A 25772-nucleotide genomic window follows, 5' to 3' on the forward strand; every position below is an offset into this window, starting at 1 on the left:
GTGATATCTGGCCTTACAGAGAAAACGAGGGAGCTCTTTCTTCTGGGCAATGATGTTAACTTGATCTACCATCTCACTAAATCTTGGGGGGATATAAATACTGTTTTGGATTAATGTGTACTAATATTATTTTCTTCATAATTATAGTGTATGTTTTCTATTGTTCTTTTAAGTAGAAAACGTATTGACTGTGTTATACTAATAATATAACAATGGTGTATTGCGGCTATGAATGTTTTACCATAACAGTGCTGTTGAGCCACTATATTTTAAGAGCTACATCAGCATATAAATACAGTCCAGTGCAGTTCTCAATGGTGCACCATGGAAATGCTAGGGTACTGCGACCTGCGGCTCTCCAGATGTTTTGGACTACAATTCCCATGCTCCCTCACCATTAGCTGTGCTGTATTGGGTGGATGGAAGTTGAAGTCCAAAACATCTGGAAAGCAAAAGGTTGCAGAGGCATGCTGTAGACATTTTGGCTGCTCACAGATAGTGTTCATTCAACTCTGTAGATTGTATATTTGCCAAGGGGCAGTGGTTCTAGATACCATGAGTTTCTATTTCTATCAAAATAAATGTCAGTTCCCTTATAGGACCTTCCCCATACGATGACCGTGGAGATGGCACAGGTCAGGCACAGGGCAGGCAGACATTTTTATTTATATATGCTTTTGGAGTAAGGTAAATGCCCTCTGCATTAACCAGTGACCGGGAGCTACCACCGGGGAAGGAGGAGCTTGTACACTTTATTCCGCAAATCTTACTTCCACATAGGATCAGGGATGTCATTTAGGGGTCACAACTGCGACCCCTGAGGTCTTCTTTGCTACCTCTGTGGTCTCCCTTGCTACACCTAAAAAACAAAAAAGAAATGCAAGCTCCTGGGCTGTGGTCAGTGCCATGTGGCTCCTTGCTTCTGGAGGGTCTGGCTATCGTGTTCAGGCCTAAAGAACAGGGGTGCCACAAGTCTAACACTTTCAGCACTGACCCTAAATAAGAAAGACTAGGAATACCAAATAATGTGTCTTTCTGGAATTCTATAAAAATAATGTCTAGACTCATTGAGGGTTTATTTCAGGCACACTACAGGAGGTGAGTCACAGATTTAGTCTGTTCTTAAACACCTCAATTCAGCCTTTCATCCTTCTGAGGTCGATACACGAGTACCAACTCAGGTTGGGTGATATCCTATGTATATTTGTTCTATATAAAGCGCTTAAGCATAAGTGCTATATAATAACACATCATTGTCATTTGGTTATGGATGTCTGCTTGCCTTCAGAGTAATTTGGTAATATGGGCCTATACACACTGATCTTAACGATACATATGGTGATCCTTTCTTGTATGAAATGTACATCACATTATAGTGATATCGTAACCATCTTTTACATAGTGTACTTAAGAACAATGCTATTTGATGCCACTTCCTGTTTTGTCAAGGGGTGAAAGGTCGTGTTCAATTGCTTCCCGTGAAATCACTTTGGGGTGGGGTCGAATGACATCACTACGTGTGATGTCATCAGAGGTCAAGACCGTGTGATGTCACTTCCGCTACCCCTGGCATTTTGTTGAAATTATGTCCCTGCATAGGATGAAAACATAGTTTTGTCCATCCTTTTGACTCCTTCTTTTATATGTTGTACAGATGTGTCCTGATGTTTATTTATAGATATTCCCAAATGCACAGAGTTAATGGACATACGCATGCCTGTTCAGCATCAGTTGGCCTGGGGAGCCACAAGCAGCTGCCGGGAGCTGTTGGTATAAGGCTAACCAGGTTCATCTAGGCTACAAGCAGGAGCTAAATAGCGCCCAGCTCCCCTCCATTTCGAACCCTGACGTTGCCTTCTATAACCTGCAGTTTGACTTTTCTCTTGTCCCCCTTGTGTCTTCTAGTTGCTTTTTGTCGCTGCTGTTGGTGGCAGCTGTCGTCTGGAAGATCAAGCAGACCTGCTGGGCATCTCGGCGGAGAGAGGTAAGATGTCCTATGTTGCCAATATCAAGCTTTTAAATGTGGCTTGCTGAGGCCTGCCAGCCTTGAAAGCCTGCATCTAAATAGAACATATGAACAAAGGACCGAGGGAGTCGGCCACCAGCTGCAAGGTAACCTCCTCATTGCCCCTACCTCATGAACAAATGTGCTTAGAGTTGAGAAGTTAGTTCAAAACTCCACTGATGAGGTTGTGTCTTGGTTGATTGTTAAACAACATTCATATGAAACTTTTAGTGCCTCTTTGTTTTTCTTGGCAGTTTGTATTATAAGTAGAAAAGGTTCTGATCTACATTTGAGGTTTATTTTTTTATTTTATTTTTTAGTTGGAAATCTCTGTGGTTACCCCATCAATCCAGTCCACTGTGTTTGGTGATGTCATTTGCCCAACACTCATACTGGCAAATTTGTGTAAAAAAGCTGCCTTCTAATTGGCTGAGCTTTGTATTACATGTTCGCGTGTACCTAAGCAGTGCATGCCGCCTGCATTAGGGTCAAGGGCACCCCAGTCGCATTATTGACATAGAGGGTTGTGCACTTTAGAAGTGTTTCTCTACTGCAGTCTGACATTCCTAAGCAACTTGGTTATTGCACTGCAACGTGTTAGTAATGTGATGCTTGCATGTTCAGGCTGGTGGTTTGCTGGTGGCCAACAGCTGTAGTTTAGTGGCAGCCCAATTGACTTTTAAATCTATATGTACATATATCTTATGCTTTTTTTGAAACTGGAGAGATGTAATAACACTGTATTCGTATGTTTCTGCCAGTTTACAGCATGTGTGACATTTTTAGGTCTGGTTTAACAGAACTTTAGCTCTCTGTCAGAGCTCTTGACTATGCATACTTGAGAGTTCCTTGTGTCAGCCAATAGCTCCGTAATGCAGCAATGCAGAACCAGTGAATTATGGTTAAAACTCGGTTGTAGTGGCAGCCATTTTGTAAAAGTGAATGGAGCTGTTCAAGTTGTGGAGAGTTGTTGAATGTTTCTTTGAAGAGATTGGTTTGTTTCTGTGCTGCCTGGTACAATAAGGGGATGTCCACTTTTGTGCTGATTAAATTTTTTCGTTAATTTTGTTGTGATCATTATTATTATTTATGACTTTGGTTGCCACGCTTCATGTTGCAAAAAATGTGGTCATGATGGATTGGGAGCTTTGAATATATAACTTTGAGTTGCACCAAACCGATCATGTCTGCTGTTATAACAAGCATTGCCAAAGTCAATAGGTCGGTCAACAAGCTCCACTCAAGCCTTTGTAAAACATGATTTGTGTATATAAAACCTTATTTACATGAAGAGCTTGTAAGGGATTTGGGATGCGTATAGGACCTGTCGGTATTCTAGACCATTCATGAAAATGAGTGCGTGCTGGTCCGAGAAATTTAAACACAAATAAGGCTTCAAAGGAAACCGGAAGCTTATCAATATCAGGGTTCGAAATGGAGGGGAGCTGGGAACTGTTTAGCAGCCCAGAAGAGAATGGTTAGCTTAAAACCAACAGCTACTTTTGGCTCTCCAGGCCAACAAATGCCAAAAAAACACCCCTATGTGAATTTAGTTCTGCGCGTTTGGAACAATCTACAAATAAACTTTGGGATATCTTTTTATTTAAAACTTAAGATGTCATAGTTAATGGAGAACATTAAGGGCCTGATTCATGGAAGTGTTTTATAATGGCGCAATCGCATAGGAAAATGTTCCATGAATCAGGCCCCATATGTGTGTATCTTATGTGGAAGTTAGATTTGTGGAACGCTATTTACTAGTTCCTCGTTCCCCAGTGATGGCTTCTGGTTGCTGGTTAATGCTGGATACCCAGGAGCTGCTTTTAGCTCTTGCTTATCCAATCCTAATTTTGATCCCTGCAATATTGAAGACATTATGAAGTGAAAGCATTGGGAATTCCCATAAAGGGCACAACAATAATAATTAGCATTGGCAAAGCCAGGAGGTCTGGCCCTCTACATGTAAATGTTAAGCCTTTTTTTCTCTTGTGGGGCTTTACTAAAAAGAAAAAGAATACAATACCCACTTCATTTACAAACCAAGAGCACTTTCTTTGCAATGCTGTTCAAGATTGAGGCAGCACCGACTCTGGCCAATATATAAGGGAACAGTTAAGCAAATATGGAAACGGATGCAATTTCGCCTGGATCCAGGTGTCATACACATTGTTGCATAAATATTGTAGAGATCCTGGACTAGAAGGGAACAGATTTTAAGAAAGTGTCAGTTTTAGGATTTTGGGTTTCTTTACATAATGATATTGTGGATTTTATGGATTGTTTTAATAATATAGATTTTTGTTTCTGTAATTGGTTTGGTATGGTTCAAATTGTTATCATTTTATATGGGCAATAACACATATTGGTATGGTACATCTCAGTCCAATATTGTGTGTGTGTGTCTTCACACAGCTTTATGGTGCATGTTATAGAGTATTTCCTCAAGGTTGGACCAATGTTTCTGTTCTATATTTATTTTCCAAATGCTTCATATTTTTTAAAGGCTTTTTAGGCGTGTGCGTTCCTGATCAAATTTAAAATGGCACAACACCTTTCTTTTGGTGCAATAAGCTTAATGTTTTACACCTGTACCCTGGCTGATCAATTGTTTAAAGTGAGTTGATGAAGACTACCCCTGCAACCCTTCCACACCTGTAGATAGCATATCGTTCTGATCAGAGCTATGAGGCTTACAAGTGGCTCAGAGCCTGTGTTTCTTCCTGAGAAGCAGTTCACTTTCTCTTTTCTTAATTTAACTGAGTGTTGTTGACATTGCACTTTAGCAGTGAATATAGACACTGGGAAGGTAAAAACATCTCCTTTCCTAAGAGGAAATTGGCAGAAGTAAATGACAAACACCCCAGACAATTTCATGGTTAAACCCGGTCAGATAACTCAGTGGGTTGAGCACAATCTGCAATGATTATAGGTGTAAGCTAGCAGCACTGGTTCCGATCCAGGCAGTTCTAGCTCAACCGCTCTTACTCCTGAGGTTTACAAACTAGGTCCAATTGAGTTGGGCAATAACTTTAACCCTATATGACATTAGGCAATGCGGCTCGGAAAGTCATGTGAAATTGTGACCACATTATCACCATGTTCACAAAAGTAATGATTTGTTGAGCAATCATATCAGAAATAAGAAATCTCCACGGTGGAAATCTGGAAGAGTGGGATTTTGCGGGGTGAAACCTTCTCTTAATTTAAATAGCTCACACTGATGAAATGTGCTGTCAAAAGTCTGCAAATAAACTTATTGGCAAAGTATGGGAAAATGCTTTACTTTGCAGGAAGAAAATCTGTAAATTCATTTTTTTTGTTCAAGATTTGTTTTATGCAAATTTTTGATTGAAAAATATGTTGGACACTTTTAATAATGCTGTTTATTTTAATGCACTAAGTGGAAATTTTGTTTGACTCCTTGTACACGCATTATCGAGAGAATAAATATTCTTATGGAAGGACAGAATCGTCAGATTCATATTGTTATTGAAAATGTGGCATGTCTCTATTTGAACCCTTTCCTTTGCATGATTTGTGTGTCTTTTGTCCCAGTGTTGTGTTGTTTTAGCGTGCATATAACCAGTGTTCTTTCCAATGTTTACATGTGTTTATCATAATAATAATAATAAAACATTATTTATTTTTTTGATGATTTAATTTGCTTGTAAACTTTTTCATCATTTTCCTCGTGATCTGTGGATGGTAGGAGCTAATGATTTAGAATTGATCTCACGGTGATCTTTTCTTCAGTTCCAAAATGGTGCTTAGGAAAAGAGTGATTGTGTAAGTGTATTTATTGGTATGTCCACTAAGTAGGGTGGTCCATCTTTCTTGAGTGTTCATTTGTTGTTCTGATAGTTGGAAGAACGCTCCAAATTGTTTGCGTTGAGAAGAGAGTGCCTGACATTCCATAACAAGATGGAATATAGTTTCTGGGATGGCTTGATCCTTGCAAAATCGACAGTAGTTGTTTGTGACATCGACCTGTCTTGTTGTTGATAGGTAGGAGTTTGTGAGTAGAATGTTCAGACGCACTCTTAAGAATGTTGTTCTAATGCTCTGGTCTGGAAAGATTTGAAGGTATTGTGGTAGTTCATGGATTTTCCTGTTGTCTTTTTGTGCATTGAAGATTCTGTTTGTAGACGTTCATCTTTTGAATAGTTCTTATCCAGTCGTTTTATTTTTGGATGTTGTGGGCGGAGAGTTAGCTGTTCTTCTGTGATGTCTTCGTTTTCCATTTCCTTCCTCATTGAGTGTTTCCATTTTTGTAATACTGTGTTGTTGAAGGTATTAATAGATATTAATAATAATAATAATCATAATTTCGCCTTTATATAGTGCTACGAACCCTCAGGTATCTGAGCGCTGCTTATTATTACCCACTGCCTGTGGTGCTTATTTATCAACCTCGGAAGGATGAAAGGCGGAGCTTGGCCCTGTCGGGATTCAAACCTGTGTCAGCAGGCTCTGCACAGATGTCAAAGCGAGCGCTCTACTCGCTGTGCTATCGTACCAGCTATTCCCTGGGTTCCATTCCCTGGGTTATGCCACAGTGGTCTCAGTCTGGGGACTGCCACATCCCACTGGAAATGTGATGCCAGATGCATAGGGACCCGAGGGAGGCTGAGCTCGTAACTCTCTTTACTTATCTGATTAATATGTCTGGTTTTAATGCAAAAAGTATAATCTGCGTTTACAAATAACCTCTATGTAATAACTGCTAATACAACGCTGCTGACATGTACCACCGAGCAAAAAAAAAGGGTTGCTGCCTGGAAGGTTTCGTGTTAATCTTAACCTCTGGCATGGATGTACGTGATTATTTCGTATACGAAAATGTCATATTCGAAAATTCGACTCGACTGTGTAGAAATAATCATGTGCATGACCCCCACCTGCTAGCCTCCATCCCCCTACCCTTAAAAACGTACCTCTTGCTCCTTACTTACCACTGCACGGCCACAGCTCGGTCCCTGCGATACTAGTTCTGCCTCCCCATTGATATGCAACACTTCCATCGCAGGGTTCGCTTCTTTTTTTTTGCCTTTTTAAAAAAAAACTTTCTTCGCCCCCCCTGCCACCCCAGAATTCCCTTAAAGTCAAAGAAGGGGAGCAGTGGACACCCCGGCAACCCCCGGTTCCCTTCGTCGGCATTTTGAGTCTTCGTTTTTCTTTTCATTTCATCGTTTTGTTTCATGCATTTTATTTTTTACAAGCTTTCCCCCCCCCTGATACCCTCTGGCATTGCTCTGGGCAACCCTGCCGACCATCATTCTTCGCCTGCCAAGCCATAACAAATGAGGAAAAACCACATGCCAATCAGGCTTGGTCCCACCCCAAAAGGGGCAGTCCAGCCCGAACTGCTTGGCCACGTCCCTTTTGCACGAGACCACAAGCTTTCCCAAACATGCCTCTGCCTTGTTGAGCCCATCAGTGGGGAGTGGTTTGGGTCTGCTGGCCTAGCAAGCACGGGGTCAACGTCTGGGCATACCCGTCCCACTCGGGTGACCTAGCAGTTCGGGCTGGACTGCCATTTTTGGTGTGGGGCCAAGCCTGGTTTGCATGTGGTCTTTCCCCTTTCTGTAATGGTTTGGCAGGCCGAAGGTCGATGGTCTGGAAGATTGCCCAGAAGTTTAAGATTAATTCTAAACCTTCAAGCCATCACCTCTTTGTTTTGACTTGTACCACCAAGGTCTCTTTGATTGCTTTGATGGCTAATTCATTTACATATTTGCAATTTCAGCTCCACTGCTACCACATGTGTCTCGTTATCCGGTCAACTTCTGATTTTAATTTTGCTGCCAAACCCTGATTTCTCAATATCTGGGGCAGCATTGCAGAAACTTTGCACTGGTGCAGCTACAATTGTGCTGGGTTATTACCACCAACACAAGAACTGCCCTAGTGCAAAAACAATATTATTTCAGTGTATGTTTGCACCAGTGCAATGTTGGCCCTCATGCTATTGCCCCTACCTCTCTTTCATTGACCCTCTGATCCTTTTCTCTTCACCAGCCACTGATTTTTCTTTCCACTGTAAATGTTGCACCAATAGGTTTCTTTGGGTCCCACTGGCCCTGGCTAGTGGGTCCCATTAAAACCTATTTGTGCAACATTTACAGTGGCCACGGCTGAAACCCGTGGCCAATGGCTATGGCCTAAAGGCCATGGTTAGTGGGCTCCAAAGAGACCTATTTGTGTAACATGCACAGTGGCCACGGCTAAAGGCCACGGCTAGTGTGTCCCGAAGAAACTGTAGAATAAGGAAAACCTTGAAGTTCAGTGAAAAACCTTTAGGTAGGAGAGAGTTAAGGTGATCAGATTTAACACAACAAAACCCCTGAAATTCAGCAAACGCATTTCATGCAGGTCCACCTTAACTGTGCACCCCATGTTGCGCAGCATGTGACCACAATGATGACATCACAGATGACTTGTTATCAATATCCGTTATTTCGCTACGCAACATCGGGTTTATAAAGTATGGAGCCCCTCTTCCCTTTCATTGGTGGCCAGCTGGAGCCAGGAAGGAAGAGTGGCTGAGGCGGCGATTCCCGCCGCAGCACGAAATAAGGTGAGTGGGAAAGGTTTTAATAATAAATAAGTCGGAAGAGGGTGTGGGGAAGATGGCGGCGTGGGGAGCCGGCCGTTAGGCTGGCTGGAATGCGGGCTTGCATCGGCGGTTGAAGCCCACATTCCCAGCCACCTGATTGGCTAGCTTCCCCCACCTGTGCACTAATAAAGCTTATAGAACGTTCTGGAGTGGCAACGTATTATGCAGAAGATACAAAATCTTTCATCTTTTTTTGTGTCCACCGATAAAATGGGATGGTGTACTGTGGCGAGGAAGAGTGAGGTGAGATGGAGTTAATGGGGGACTGGGATGAGGAAGAGTGAGGTGAGATGGAGTTAATGGGGGACTGGGATGAGGAAGAGTGAGGTGAGATGGAGTTAGTGGGGGACTGGAATGAGGAAGAGTTAGGTGGAGTAATCGGGGACTTTCACAAGGCGGCGTGAGATGGTGTAGTGAGGGACTGAGAAGAGGAAGAGTGATGTGCCGGTAGTGGGTGTCCTGTGGTGAGGAAGAGTTACATGATGGCACTTGTTGACTGTGACGAGGAAGAGTGATGTGGTGGTAGAGTGGTACTGCGAAAAGGAAGAGTGATGTGGTGGTAGTGGGAGCTGTGAAGTTGAAAAGTGATTTGGTGGTAGTGAGGTACTGTGCCAAGGAAGAGTGAGATGGAGGTAGTAGGGGACTGTGATGAGGAAGAGTGAGATGGTGGTAGTGGGGTACTGCTACAAGGAAGAGTGAGGTGGTAATAGTGATGTACTGTGATGAGGAAGAGTGACGTGGGGTAAAGATAGGATTACCATTGTTTATTGGGATGAGGAAAAAGGATGAGGTGGTTCAGGTATAATTACTAATTAGCTGCTGTAACGAAGAAGAGAGAGGTGTGATATTGTAGATATCTTCTCTGTTGAGGCCAGGAGTGAATCGACATCTTCTCTGTTAATTCACATGAAAAGATTGTCCAATCAAAACAAAGGATATAGTAATCGGTTTTCCTCGATCTTATGTTGCACACTTTTTTCACAGTAATTAAACAATTAAATGATGGTTAAGCACATGTAACACCCCCAAATACTAATATCCCTTAATGCCACATTTCACACATTTAAAGTTAATTTAGGAAGCAATACATGTACCTGTAATATCATTTTTTTAATATTAAAAACGCAGATTGCTTTCTAAATTAACTTAAAATACTTCTCTTCCCATCACTAGCAATCAAAGTAATTGCCACAGCACTTTGAAACACAATTTACTTGATGTATAAGGACCTTACAAATGCACAATAAATAAAATAAATAAATAAATCACAATATAATATAGTTTTGAAGTATTCGCTCTTTTTTTGCCACTTGAAACAAATCGCGATCTGAGCAAAAAAGGCACTATACCAACCCCCAAACATTCACAAAGCATCCTTCCTTACCCTGCCCAAATGCTCCCCAGCCCTAAACCTTCCCTACTTACACCCCTGATATCATTTCTGCGTAGTTTAAAAAGAAAACGGATCGGTATTAGAATTGAGATTTCCATAATGGCGGATTTTCTGAAATTAAAAATGCTGCCACCAGCCATGCATCACTGGAGATATAACTACCTTTTTGGGTACATGGGCAGCCCACGCCAAATCAAGTAAAGAACTACTGGACAGATTTATCCCAAACAAACAAAGGATTTCTTTAAAGCGCTTTGTGCCCAACTTGTTTCTTACTTCGTGCAAATCCGTCCAACAGTTTGGATTGTGCCTTTGAGCCAAAATTGTACATTTTCCATAAGGGAAAATGAATGAGAAAGTGAGAAACATCCTTTTACATGTCCATTTATATATTTTGAACCGTAACACAGATTTGCACGACAGTTTGGGGGGCAGGGAGCAGCGCCACAAATTACATTTTTTGCACAACAGTTTGGGTGGGGGGGCAGGGCCACAAAGTACAATTATACAATGTGTGCTGATCCATCCTATAGCTCTAAGGTTACTTGACATAGAATGCTTCCATTTGTATAGCTATCCACTTAAGTATATCTATTTTGTTATTATGCTATCCAATATCTGTTCTGCGCCCATCACCACCGTAGTGCTCTCATGGCACCTGGCTTTGTCCTGGCATATTGTGACGCTGCCAGGGTGGGAACAGACCATGGTCTGTGTAAAGGAAGGTGGTTTTGGGGAGGAGGCGATAGAAAAGATAAACTAGAGAATAGAATAGCCAAAATCAGAGGGCAAAAATAATTGGTTTAAGTGAGAGGGGATATGGCTGTCGAAGTAGGGTTGTGTGTTTCTCAAATGTGATGTTATTGGTAAGCATGAGTGCAGGACTCAGGAGAGTACAGCTTGGTTTAAAGCAGAGTTTTGTTGTGATGGCAATATCTAGAACGAACAAAGCATGGTACTGGATGTAGTTAGCTGGTGAGTGGTTGCGTGATGGACATAACATATATATAGAGAGTGTGCAATATCCAAGAGCCATATGCCCCGGTATGCAATATGCATAATTAGCATCAGGGGCGGGAGAGCCAACCAATCGGGTTGCTCGGATCGTGAGCTGAATCCCACGATTCAAGCCCTGTTCCAAGTAACTTGATGGGAGCTTCCCCTGCCCGCTATCATCCCCTAACATCCCCTCCCTTCTCCTGTTGGCTTCGGTTCCCTCCAACCGCTGCCACTGCCGCTACAGCCTCCTGGGGCATCATGGAAATGGAAGAGGCCCTGTATATAGCCCTGCCTTCCTGATCCATGGCAGCCATCTTAAGTAAGCATTTTGTTTCAAGGAACAGGACAATGCGAGGCATCCCGTTAACTGTAACAAAATACGTTGTTCTTAGTATCCCTTGGTTCCGGATTTAAAGCCCTGGTGATAATATCGTTAACATTCGATCCGTCCTACCGGATCAGGTGGTAACGGCACTGGAGCCCATCGGTAAGGCCCAAGCGCTGTACTTTGGACCTCGGGCTGATGCCACCGATCCGAATCGCTGGATCGGGTGTTATCCCTTAAGCAATATGCTGCATATGTCATTTCTAAATGGTCAACCGGAATATACCATTGATAGAAATGTTTCAAAAAGGATCTGAAAAGGTCAGTAAATAAATAAAATGGCCTTCGCAGGAGCTCAGAAGCAGGGGCGCTGGGCAGAAATGTCTCCCTAAATGATGCGAGAGTGATAGTTGGCAGGATCGATCACAACACTGCTGTAGATTATGCAAGATGGAGAGCTTAACGGGAAGTATCTCAATAATGGGCAGACTTTTCACAAATCCAGGTCCTCCCACCTCCAGACTGTGGGCTCACAAGTCATGCCATGCAGAGTTGGCCTGACCCTGCCAGTGGCAAGCACCTAGGGCCGGGTGCTCAACTGACGTCAAGTGTCCATGTGCTGGTGCCAGATGGTGGCCAGGTGCGCCGCGTCTTCACGGGCGCCTTCCGTCCCAGGGAACTCACAGGCACCGGGGCCGCAAGCCCAGAACAGCCTTCAGCAGGTAGAACATCTGTAGGCCCTGCCATGAAGGCCTGTTGAGCTGGCAGGAGTCCTGCACAGTGGATGTGCCCCATAGTGTGTGTGTCCCCCCCACACGCCCTCATCATTTAGGTTCAGAGTCTTGCAAACGGTCTAAAGGAAGTGATGCTTTTGTTTAATTGGATTGAAAACAAAGTCCTTTGCATAACACATATATCTGTTCTCAATTATGTAAAAGGGAGGCGCCCTCCCTTCTTCCATCTCCAGCACTTGGCCTCCAGCCTCGGGAGTTCCGCTGGATTCTGCCTTGTCCCCTTTCGTTTCATTACTTATGTAACTCTTTTTTATGGAATTAAGTCCCCGTTCCAAGGGCTGGAATGGAGGTGAACGACCCCGCAGCCCAGGTTATCAGCCCGAGCAAAGCCGGGCCGTTAACCCCCTTTTCAGCCCTTGGAATGGGAGCTTAAGGCTATTGGCACCCCGGGTTGCCAAAGCCGTAACCCAGGGTGCTAAAAAAAAAAAAGGATGAAGGAAAATGCTTTACAAAGATGGCCGCCATGGTAAAGGGAAGGTGGGGCTCCATACCGAGCTCCTCTTCCCTATCAATGGCGGCCAGCTGGAGCCAGGAAGAAGGAGCGGCTGAGTCAGCGAGTGCTGCCACAGCCGAAATAAGGTGAGTGGCAAGGGTTTAAAGAAAAAAAAATAACCAAGTTGGTGGAGGGTGAGGGGGAGATGGTGGCACGGGAGCCGGCCGTAAGGCTGCCTGGAACGCGGGCTTGCATTGGCGGTTCAAGCCTGCGTTCCTAGCCACCTGATTGGCTACCTTCCCCCTCCTGGGTCCTAATAAAGCTTACAGAACGTTCTGGAGTGGCAACTTATTATGCAGAAGGTACAAACAATTAATATTCAATGTATGCCCCACTATTGTTAAGTCGAGCTTTCTGGATACTTAATGGCTGCCATTGTACACCCACTAGCAAGCTGTAAGTGTTAATGGGAAACGTGTAAAGTATGTCCTAACTCAGTCACCGAGCTCGAAACGTGGCACATTGCAAGAATCTGTCTGAAACTCGGTGGCGGCCACTGCCTGCCTGTAGAACTGGTTACCAGTTACTCTAGTGGAAGAACAGTGAAGACCGTTCTGTTTGGGAACTAAATCATTTAATCACAGTCTTCTGTCTCGCCTTATGTTCTGCTTGTTATCCTAGCGCCAGGAAGCCACTAAGGGGGCGTCAGTGCGCTCTATCAATAACAGAAGTATTCCTAAACTGAAATATTAATATTTAAAGGACAATATCCGGATAAATGTTCTACTCTCGCAAGATGGGGACAGTTTCTAAAAAGCAAATATCCCAACACATAAATAGTAACTTATTTCCCAAGATATATATGGATCTGAAACGAAGCCTTTGATTTTTAATTTCCCAACTAAGACCAAAGTACACAATCAAGACACTTTACTGAATTTATGAACACGGTGAAATGTCTCCTAGCAGGCTGCATGCTACAGGGCGCTCCTTTGGGGGACATTAGGGGTCGCAGATTCGACCCCTGAGGTTTACCTTGCTACCCCTAGAAAACAAACGTTAAAGAAAAAAATATATATATATTTTTATATATTTTTTTTTTTACAAATGCGAGCTCTTTGGCTGTGGCCAGCGCCATGTGGGTCTTTGTTTCTGGAGTGGTTGGCTTTCTTGTTCATGCCTCTTAAAAAAGTTGTTCCACAAGTGTAATGCTTTGAGCTGTGACCCTAAATCAGAAAGAATCGGAAATAACAAATAATTTGTCTTTCTGGAATTCTATACAATAATTGCAAGACTCATTAAAGGTTTATTTCAGGCACACTTCAGGGGGTGAGTCACTGATTTATTCTGTTCTGAAACACCTCAAATTCACAATGCATACAAAAACTTCCATAAAGCATTAGAATAAGCATCAATGTCTGACTATGAATTTTGCTTTTTGCAAGTTGCAGTTATAACATGTTTTTTTTCTGCCGTTGTCTCTGTTACGATCATCACAAGACATTCCATGGTGTCCTCGTTCATGTGAAAAACTCCTTGTGCCTAAAGGCGTGTGTACAGTGTAGAAATGCTTGACCATAGCTCATCAAGTGGCCATTGATTTCATTGTGCCACTATTAATGCTTTGTTGTAATGTGTCCATCTTTCCTATCTCCCTGGCATGCTGTTCAGGATGTTTGTTTGCATGCTTGAGTTAATCAGTGCCCAGAGTACGGTCGCGCTAATATACATTCTTTAATACAATGTTATGAACCCTTCTAATGGTATGTATTTTGCCAACCTCTGGAGCCTGAAAAGTCGATCCACGCAGGCTTATGTGGCCAACTTTGCACCAGACCTGCAGATGAACTGGCCTGCTGTTAAATCTCAGTTACCAGTTTAATGGTATCCACTATAGAGTGTAATTTGCTTTCCAACTTTGAAAACATTCAGACATGTAATTGCTCATTTGACTGAAGCCGTTAAGATACTTTAATGGGTTGAGCGCTCGCTGCTGCAATGTGTGTGATCTGCAGGTTGCAGCTTTGAATCTTGGCAAGGCCCAATCAGTCTTTCATCCTTCTGAGGTCAATAAATGAGTATCAACACAGGTTGGGTGATATTTTATGTATATTTGTTCTCTATAAAAAAAATGCTTAAGAGGAAGTGGTATATAATAACACGTCATTATCATTTGGCCTTGGACGTTTGCTTGTTTTCACAGTAATTTGGTAATATGGGCCTATACACACCGATATTACCGATATTACCGATGCATATGGTAATCCATTCTTGTATGAAATTTACATCATATTACAGTGATATTGTAACCTAATTTTCGTAGTGCACTTAGGAACAATGCTATATGATGTCACTTCCTATTTTGTCAAGGGGTGAACGGTCGTGTTCCATCGCTTCCCGTGATGCCACTTTGGGGTGTGGCCAAATGACATATTGGTGTCATCAGAGGTCAAGGGTGGTGTGATGTCACTTCCGCTACCCCTGGCATTTTGGTGAAATGACGTCCCAGACAAGCATCGCCAATCAAGGCACATGCACAAGATGGCTGCTGTTTGTCGTGAGGACCTCGGTCGTCAAATGACAGCAGAAGCCTCTTAGGATTTGTAGTTTATTGCATTATTTTGTACTGTTATGTATCACTTAGTTGTTATTTGGTGCTTTAATACACATGCAGTGCGGCACTGCAGCTTACTCCTTTGTGGCATGGCGTTTTAATGTGCCTTTGATACATTGAAGAGTGTGGTAACCCCATAGCTCTCAACCATTTGTCTCGCGGGTGAGATGCCGATTGGAATGAATGGGCGTGCAGGAGTCTTGGCGGGTGAGTCAGCTCTTTGCAAGGCGGGTGACACCCGCCAAAAGCGGGTGAGTTGAGAGCTATGTAACCCCTTCATTTCACTACTATAGAGCGCTTAGAGCAATGATATTTTGAAATGCAGTTCGGGGCTTGCTTGGCAATTTCGCCAGGTGGTCAGTGTTTTTTTGTGTGTAAAAAAAACATTTTCCCTTTCAAAATGGACACTTGTGCTGCAGCGCCATATCATCAAAGGGAACATCAGCCTTATTTAAGATGGCGGCCATGGAAAAGTGAGCAGGGCTCAGAAACCAGTCCCATTTCGCTTTCCAGGGTAATTGCGAAGGAAGGCACTGTGAGGTGCATGTGTGGGGAGGGGCCCATGCCAGCAGCTAAGTAAGGAGGCAGTGTGGGGCGTAGGGCGCGGGGGTGGGTGAGTAGAAGAGGAAATGCTTAGGGAAAGCACAACAGTGCCTGGCATGCACGAGAGCAGCAATTGGCTGCATTGGAATGCTGGCATGTACCGTTGGATCCGACACACTTTCCAGGTTTGGGTGTCACCCCTATGTTGGGTGCTAATGCCCATGTCAGTTTTCTATTCAATCAATTTTAAAGCTACTTCAGTCAAGGGGTTTCATTGGACAAACTGATTAATTCTGTCTGTTGTAAATTGAAACCTTGGGCCGAATACTAATGATTTGTAAAATTGAGGTCAAGACCAGAATAGTAAGTGTATGGGGCAAACTGTAATACTGTACGGCCAAAAATGTATGCACACATATTGCTGTCACTAGAAAGACTTCTTGCCACTAACTTGGAAAACACACGAGCTATTACACAGCTACATGAAGATATGGTTGATGTAATCCATCCCCTAGTTACAAAGGGTAGGAAACAAACAGTAACAACATACAATCACCACTATGAATAGGGTTGATGAGGAATTTAGAGAGGCTTAAAAGTCAATTCTTGTAGAATTCAAGAACCCACAGAGACGAGCTACAGCATTTCAGGCGCGGATATAAGGTTCTAATAGCTAATAAAAGAAGAGGTTATCAAGCCAAGAAATGGCAGGCTCTGATGGAAGCTGTCCACAATTAAGATAGTGCAATGTTTTGGAAACTTGTCATCTTAGGTAAAGAAGCTTCTAACAATAAAATCCAGGGGAATATTACGAACATTATTGGGTATTGAACTTTTTCAAATCTACATAAGGAGGTGAGCCCCCCCCCCCTTTTATTATGCCTATTATTGCAGCTGAGAGTAAACCACATGTCGAAGAGCCTGAGATTAAGGAAGCTATCTCCAGCCAAGGCCCCCGGGCCTGATAAAATACCCATTGATCTTTTCATAGCAGCCATTGAGGTTTGTGTGACGAATAAACCTTCAGGTCACCAGTGGTCCAGGGATGAATAGGTTTCTAAACCATCAATCAGCTCCACTCCTCTGATACACCAGAAGGAATCCAAACAGATTGGAAACACAAGCAAATGATCGACCACCTTGCACAATTCTGGTAATGCGGGACAGAACGGCAGGCTTATCTGCGCATGGTCGCAGATCATTGGTCAGTTGCAACACAGCAAACATGCAATTATTACCAAATGATAGAAGGGACCATCCAGTCAAGGTTGAATAATATCTACCCTTAGTATTATTCAACAGACAGTTCTAGCACACTACAAAATACAACCCACCCTGTAAAGGAGTGCAGAGGACAAACAGTTTCAAGAAAGAAAAGGGATGCACCCTGGATACTGGATATTAGAATCTGTAGTTATTAAGCACAATGCACTTAGAGGTGTCATGCCCATTCAGACGTGATATATTAATTTAACTAGGTATTTTATTATTAATCATTCGACTTATTTAAGTGATGCTTTTTTTAAACTGTTTCAACATATTTGCTAGGTAGTTTACCCGAGGGTCATTAAGCATGCTTACCTTGGTATATTCATAAAGTGTGATGTATATGTGCTCTGTACGTTTTATGACATGCGTCGAAATAAGCTATAATGTCGATGGCAACCGGGTCACCCTGCCCACCTACAAACAGAACTCTGTCCTGGTGCTTTATACAAGACTCAATGATTCTGTGTGGTTACATGTACATGAAAGCCTTTATAGTGAATCAGGGTCCCCCCGAAAACCCTTGTTTCCCACCCCTAAAAACCCATCCCGACCGTTTCCCAAAAATATTTATTGCTTTGCCCCACCCTAGTTACATTCACTAAGGTTTTCAAGATAAAAGATTTGATATATATGTCATTCAATATAAATAATTCGATATAAACACTGCATACCGTTCTGTTTTACCTACCTTGCCTGGACCCCAACCTTTGGTCTTCTTGGTGGACCATCCTTAGAGCTATTTCACAGTCAGATCTATAACAATTATTTGATGGTTCTTCGATGAACACTTGCTTGTATTTATTTTTGCTTTTTTCAATTATTCTGCACTTGATTCAGAATCAAGTGACCTGATAAATTGGAGCTTTGTGGATTCATTCAGCAGAACAATCCAGGAGTCAGATGTGTGCAGAAATGGAGACCCAGCTTCAGAATTTGTGATGCAAAGTGTTCCAATATAGCGGGGTGTCTGCCTTTTGGGAGGCCTCTTGGCGCATTGGTTCTTGAAGAAAGGGAAAGTGGCGGCAAAGATCTGTGCGAGGCGAGGAAAAGGCACGGTGTGACTTCTTAAATGTTCATGAGTTGAAAGACACTTTGAAAGAACCTGTAGAATTCAGTTTCTAGGTCGAGACAAATCCCATGATGCCTCACCATTCACTATGCTGGCTAGGGCTGATGGGAGCTGTAGTTCAAAACATCTGGAGAACCAAAAGTTGTGGACCCCTATTATAGGCGGTGATGTGGGTGTGTGTTTCAAGAGGGGTACCCCAGGTTTTCATATCCCGCTCCCCGCTTTGCACAGCTCTCTCTTTCATCCAGAGGTCTAAGATCACTTAATAAATATTGGTTAACGAACGAGCTCCAAACTTGTGAGCGACTGCTGCAGAAAGCAACAACGGGGACCATCGAGTCAATAAAATGAGCCCCGCTGAGCTGTCTCGTACCAGCTGTTATTTATTTGAGCAAGTCTGTTTGATCACTGGCTGAAGTATTATCATTCACAGATGCTTTGCGTCAGTGTCTGATCATTATGTTTATCACCTTGCTTTTATGGCATTTTTAATGCACTGAATATTTCTGGTTTGTCTGCCAATTATTAACTGAATATTGACGCTGTTTCTAATAGACACTGTACCGGTGGGTTGCTGTTCACTCAGTGAATGCTTTGCTTATGTATTTGACTTTTTCAGTGTTTTATGAAGCTTTTTAATGTTGGATTATGCAGATGGATTCCTTTCAGAAATAAGCTGTGAAATTAAAATGATTCATGTTATGCTGTGAAAAGTAGCCTGGGGTATGTTGTGTACCGCATGGAGATCTGATGTGAGCAGTGTGCTGTGTGCATCCTGTTTCATGCCTCACTTATTTTATTTATTTATTGTTCATTTATAACGCGCTTAATGCCAGTGAGCAGTTTCTAAGCGCGGGATCGGGATTCGAACCTATGTTGCGCTGCAATGTCTTGCTTCCAAGACAAACACGTTGCCCCTGAGCTACCCTTCCTCGCTACAGAGGGCAATCCAAAAAAGGAGTCTGCACATACAAGGAGAACCGTACAGTTTCTCCATAAAATGTGTGATTTATTAAAGGGTACAGGAAGGGTGAAGAATAGAAAGGGCGTGTTAGTTCTGGAAAAGATCTGGGGCTACGCTAATTTTGGGACTGTCGGTACTGAGGGCTAGCTAACCATTTTGGTTGTAACCCCCGAGCTTCTATCCGGGGCTAAAACCAAAAGACCCAGGGCTGTACCCCGTCATCCCCGCCCTAGCAACGCCTCTGGGCAACACAAAGGCGAGAGTCTTCTTCTTTCAGAAGTGGCCCATTTCAAGTATGGGGGTCCCCATGAAGCTATGTGTCAACATATAGTTAGGCCTCCACACCACTATTGTTAAGAGGCTGTGCAAGTGGTGGCAATCCCTTTTTCTGTGTCCCAGTTTGGGAATGTTTTATTAAAGCAATAGAACTCGAGGAGGGGGCATTACCGGTTGGGTAATGGATTTGGGGCGTGAGTTACAAGCCTGAAGCATTCCAAGCCTCTTCATTGACTGGGAGGACTACAACCCCCCCCCCCGCCGGGTACTAATTTTATCTTCACCATCCTCCACCCGAATGCTGGCAAGATACCTGCAGGCCTAGAGTTATTGCCTCCTTCTGGACTCTGGTTTGAATCCCAGCAGAGCCAACTCAGCTTTCCATCCTTCCAAGACCGATCAAGGAGTAGCATTAAACTGGGAAATATTACCTGTCAATAACTCATAAGATAGCATTATAACCCTCCAGAGATGAATGTCACTGCAGCCATATAACCTCCCGAAGAGTTATTGGCCCTGCCCAGCTCCTGGCAGTTCTGGCATTTTGGTTGTGACAGAGCATGATAGTGCACCTGTCTCTCTTTTTTTGGAGCCATCTTCTATTTTTACATTTAATTTGGAAGACTTTTCATCATTGTTTGTTTTATTAAAAAAACATGGAGGACATTTGGAACTCTTTGTCTCATTAAGATAACTCTTTATCCTTGTTAGTTCTTTGTGTGGTTATTCTTTTTCTTTATTAATTCTTGTTTTTGAGTCGGAAGTGGCCTCTGTTATTTCTCGTTGCAATCAAACTACTGCGTGGTTGGATCCTGTGCCTGCAACATTGATCAAGTGTGTTTTTCTGTCTATTTTACCTGGGTTTTTTTTACTTGTATTATTTAATTATTCTTTGAAAGGTGCGTCATTTGCCGGGATATTCAAATTAGCTAAGCTTCTTCCTTTGCTTGAGAAATCATCTCTTGATACCATTAATCCAACGTCCGCCCCATTCCTCTACTTTATTATCTACCCAAATTCTGGAAAATCTGGTATGATCTCAATTATCACTCTATCTTAACTCTCACAACTCATGCTCTTCTTCTCAGTCTAGGTTCTGACCTGCTTACTCATCCGCGATCTGAATGATACTTGGCCTAGTAGGATCGTTGTCTGTCTTCCCTTTGTTCCTCCTCCCCTGCCTCGTTGCGCCTTGAAACACTTGTGTATAGACGCGATATAAATGCTATATCATATCATATCAAATCTGACACCGCATAGGTTTTGGCTTCTGATTCTATTTTGAGTGCTCCTCCCAATAAACAACATTCTCTTTTGGTGTTACTCGATCTTTCTTCGGCCTTTGAGATTGTTGATAGCCCAACTCTGTAACGGTCCCTTTCATATTTCAGTATTTCTGCCGTCCTGGTTTTCTTTTTCTTCATATGGACACTCTTTTCTGGTTTCCTGCAAAAGCTGTTTTCTTCTTGTAAGTCAATTTCTTATGGTATACCCTCTGCCTCTGTTCCTGGCTCGCTGTTATTTATTTTATAAGCCGTACCGATGGCCTCTTTGATTCAGTCATTTAGGTTTCACGTACAGCTTTACGCTGATGATACCCAGTTCCTCGCCTCGTTCACTTCTTTGACTGATTCCTTTCATTAGCGTCTCTCTTCACGTATCTCCCTTGAGTCTCGGACACAGACTCACTGTCTATGTTTAAATCCTACTGAAACCAAATTTCTATTATTTTCTGGCTTAATTTTATGTTTTTATTCCTTCATCAATTCTATTTCCCCCAGTTCAACTCTCTAACTCTACCCTAACCTGTAAGCTTGGGTTTATTTTTTTGATTCGAGTTTACATTTTCTGTAAAGAAAAGTGCACCTGTCACTCTTTTTTTTCCCCCATCATCAGTTACTTAACATGATGCAAATGCAGCCTATGGTTACTTTTTCATCTACTAAAAATTATTCAAGGGCTTCTTCTTTCTTTTATTAATTACGTTTTTTGTATGTCAGCCTTCCCACTGTTGCATCACTTCTCTTTCAATCTAACATTCTATCCTCTGCACACTGTCCAGCTTGATTTTTCATCCTCAATCTTCCTGAATGTTGCACAGCTTGAATGGCTGCCTGTCTTACATTGGGTTCAATTTCATCCATTCTGTATCGCTTCGGAATCATTTCCTTCTTTGGCACCAGTGTAGCAGATGCATCATTTAGGTCAGCGGTATTCAAACTGCGGGGCGCGACCCCCAAGGGGTCCGCGGGTGGATCCCTGGGGGGCCCTGAGAGCTCAGTATGAAATATAAAAAAAAAAGAACGTTTTTTTAGTTTGGAAGAAATGGGCTGGGGTGGCTCACACGGTCGAGCTGAAGCATGAAACTGTCTCAGGCAACAATGAAAAAGTGGCCCGCAGTTGTAAATGGATATTCATTCCTTTAGTCACAGACTGGGCCTCATTACAACTATGGCGGTACGATAACGACAGTGCCGGTGAGCTACCGGCACCGTTGCTACCGTACCGCCATAGTACGAGTTCTGCTCGCGGGTGCCTGACAGCACTCCAGGTCTGACCTGGCAGGCCATGCGGCACCCCCTATGGGGCTCAAATGGGAATGGGGATCTACCGGTACCGGCACCCGCGAAAGGGCAATTATCAGGTCCGCCTAACTCGGCATGACCCGGTAATTTCCCATTCGCGGATGCCGGCCCCAGATGCAACTCCGGCGGCAGCCGTGCCGGTTTTACCGGCACAGCTACCACCAGGGTTGTAATGAGTCCCACTGTTTCAATAGTATCCAAGGGGGTGCTTTGTGTTAAAATGTAAGTAAATTGTGATATATTCAGCAGCAATGGTCAAAATTACTAACTGCATATTTAAGTAACTCATCAAACTGGTCCACATTGGCCAAAATGGTGGCCCATTTTGACTGACCCACACTAGCATTTTACATTTTTGGTACAGGCATTGCCCTATAGGCCAGTCCGAGCCTGGCAGCTCATCCATAATGGCGAGGGAGCGCCCACCCAGTGGCCCCTCACCCATTATGGAGGAGCTAAGGAGCCAGCCCAGTGAAACAGTGGGCACTTCCTCAGCTGCTTTTTCCAGCTGATGGAGTGCTCCTGGGCTGGATGAACTGTCAAAGGGAAACACTGTTTCCCTTTGACAGTTCAGTTTAGTCCCCCAGCCGCACATGCTCACTGAGCCATGCGAGTGCTGGGGCATTTTGCTTCGACAGCATTGCATAGCTCATTGGAAATGCTGGCTGGGGCACTGCATGTCTGTATGTCCGAGGGGGAGCTCCTGCGACTCCTCGCACATACGGACAGAACAGCCTGGAGCAGGGCGTTTCAGCACCCACACACAGGCCAATGCAGAAGGTACGTTTATGTTCATTGTTTTTATTTAAACATGTGTATGGCTGCGTGTATGCTTATGTAATGAGTGAGTGTATGATGATGGATGCTCGTGTGAATGATAGAGTGATTGCTGTATGAATGTGCAGCCCCTTGCATACACACATAATCATGTTGATTGTGTTAGGCCCAGTGGCGCCAGGGGACAGGGATGGTATCTTTTTACTGGACATCTATCTTAGATGTCCAGTAAAAAATGTCATGCCTGCCCCCTGGGCCCCCCAGCACTAATTGCAAACTGTTTGGCTATTTACCCATTTTTTTTGTTAAAAGTATGCTCTACAATGCAACATTTTAACCCATTATTTAAAAACAATTCACAGGGGAAAACCCCCCCAAACTTCCTTTTATTGGTTCGGGCTCCCTCACTATGCTCGGTCGCTATGGCATTTTTGGGGGAAATAGTTATGCCCCTCCACTTAAAAAAATCACCAGCTGCCACTGGCCCTCAGACTGTTTTGGAAACGGAATGGGGGGAACCCAGGGACTATGGTGGGAGCACAATGGGCGGGGACCATGGGATAGTGGTGGGAGCACAGTGGGCGGGAACCACGGGATAGTGGTGGGAGCAGGGTGGGGAGAGCCCAGGGTGTGTGATGGGGTGGGGAGAGACCAGGGACTGGGTAGGAGTGGGATGAGGGAGCCCAGCGACTGTGATGGGAGCAGGTGACGGCGCGCAATACAGTCTGTCCATTTGGCATTTCTGGGGGGTCCCGACCTGCCCACATTTTGCTGAGGGGGGCCCTGGCCAAAAATGTTTCAAGACCACTGATTTAGGGGTTGCCAGGGGTCACACTTACGACCCCTGAGGTCTCCTTTGCTACCCCTGGGGTCTCCCTTGCTACCCCTAAAACAAAAAGAAATCTTTTTTTTTTTAAATTGAGGCTGCTGGGCTGTGGCCAGCAGCATGTGGCTCTCTGTTTCTGGAGTGGCTGTTTTTCTGGTAGCTATAGCCAGAAAGATAGCTCAGTGGGTGGTGCACTCGCTGCTGCAATGTGTGTGTGTGTGATCTGCAGGTTGGAGGTTCAAATCTTGGCAAGGTGAACTCAGCCTTTCATCCGGCTAAGGTTGATAAATGAGTAGCAACACAGGTTGGGTGTAATTGTATGTACGTTTGTTCTATATGAAGCGCTTAAGCTTGAATGCTATATAACAACACATCATTATCGTTTGGCCTTAGACGTCGGCTTGCATTCACAGTAATTTGGTAATATGGGCCTATACGCACTGATATTAACAATACATATGGTGATCCATTCTTGTATGTAACGTATATCATATTACAGTGATATTGTAACCATATGTTTCGTAGTGTAATTAGAAACAATGCTATGTGATGCCACTATTTGTTTTGTCAAGAGGTGAAAGGTTGTGTTGCATCGCTTCCTGTGACGTCATTTTGGGGTGGGGTCAAATGACATCACTTCCTGTGATGTCATCAGAGGTCAAGGGTTGTGTGATGTTGCTTCCGCTACCCCTGGCATTTTGGTGAAATGACGTCCCCGCATTGTAGCTCGCTAAACTTATTTCACGTTCTCTTCCTTCGTGCCAGCTGTGCTCTTCCACTCCCTTCTGATCATCAGCACCTAGTTCTCCATGTGTTTCATCTCGTTTTCATTTCTTTCAGTCAATCATTCATTAATGACGGAAATGCTCTTTTTGTTTGAATTACATAGACGGTCTTTAGCTAATTTAAACATTTTTTTTACAGGGATATGCTATGTTGACATTGGCCTCGTGACGGTTCACGGCTTTTCATGTCATTTTCTTTTCAATTCAACTGAACCACTGTTGCTCCACTGTTCTGTGTCACTGTTGCTCCACTGTTCTGTGTCACTGTTGCTCCACTGTTTTGTGTATGTGTTGAACACTAATCAATTGTGAAGCACTTTGGATAAAAGCACTATATAAATAAAAGTAGTTGTAGGCGAAGTTAAAGCGCAAAGCCATTGTCTACCTGAGTCCATCGCTGTGAAGCCACACCTGTGATATGATGCAAGTAATTTATAACGTGCATGTGCACGTGTTTTAGACGCGACAAGACAAGGGACGGAAGACAGAGGGAGGACACAATCTCACTAGGCCTTGTGTCATTCAGATCGTGCAAGTGCATGAACGAGAAGTGCAAGGTGAAAGAGAGGGGGAGGTGCAAGGGAGAGGGGAGGAGAGACAGGACAGCAATGCGCGGAGTAAGTGCAGCCAGGGCAGTGCAGCTCTGGGTAGTGCAAGTACTGTGGGCACACGAGCGCTTTTTGGGCATCAGTGCAACTATAACCAGCATAACATCAACTATTGTAATAAGTGTTGCTGGGGATAGTAGTAGAATTTTAGTTCATAGTACTCTTAGTGGTAGGACCTAATGGCCAGACAGAACAGGACATAGGTGTTGAACGGCGCTTGTGCTTCACTGTTGGCAAAGGCCCGGCATTTACTAACGTCAAGCATTTCATTGTTGGCACCTGCATTCATATGGATACATTCTTAGGCAATTGAAATCGTGATGTGGGGTTAGTACTTACATGCCGGGGGAGAGGGGACTGGAGACCTCTAATTCTCGTAGCAGTCCTTAAGTGGGTGCTTTCCGACTTAACGGAGCGAGTTAACTGCTTGTAACATTGAAGCTGCACTAGAATAGTCTCATTAGAATGCGTAATTAAGTTAGATACCCCCTCACAAATAAGCTTGCTTCTCCCCCGCTGTCTCCAAATTTAGCGTATCTCCCAACGTTTGAAGGGTTACCCTCCCCAACATTTAGGTTTTGTCGCGCCCCTGAGGGAGAGTAAGGCCATTAGTAGCATTTCTGTGCCAGAAGTATAGCACTTCTGCTTACACACAGAAACAGAAAAACTGATTACCCCTCTCTCTGCCCATATTATGTTAACTGATTACCCCTCTCTCTGCCCATATTATGTTAACTGATTACCCCTCTCTCTGCCCATATTATGTTAACTGATTACCCCTCTCTCTGCCCATATTATGTTAACTGATTAGCCCTCTCTCTGCCCATATTATGTTAACTGATTAGCCCTCTCTCTGCCCATATTATGTTAACTGATTAGCCCTCTCTCTGC

At 43.6% G+C, this 25772-nt stretch overlaps 1 protein-coding gene across 1 annotated transcript in view; it reads left to right on the forward strand.

Moving 5' to 3' along the window:
- The window catches only part of ATRNL1 (attractin like 1), a 2575823-nt gene that overhangs the window by 1870311 nt on the left and 679740 nt on the right, over nt 1-25772 (forward strand). Inside the window, exon 26 of the mRNA XM_069611898.1 lies at nt 1906-1984. Within this exon, the coding sequence (XP_069467999.1) occupies nt 1906-1984 (79 nt within the window). The remainder of the gene's footprint in view (nt 1-1905; nt 1985-25772) is intronic.

The sequence above is a fragment of the Ambystoma mexicanum genome, chromosome 8 (genome assembly GCF_040938575.1).
Source record: "Ambystoma mexicanum isolate Mex_15411 chromosome 8, UKY_AmexF1_1, whole genome shotgun sequence".
Lineage (NCBI taxonomy): Eukaryota > Metazoa > Chordata > Amphibia > Caudata > Ambystomatidae > Ambystoma > Ambystoma mexicanum.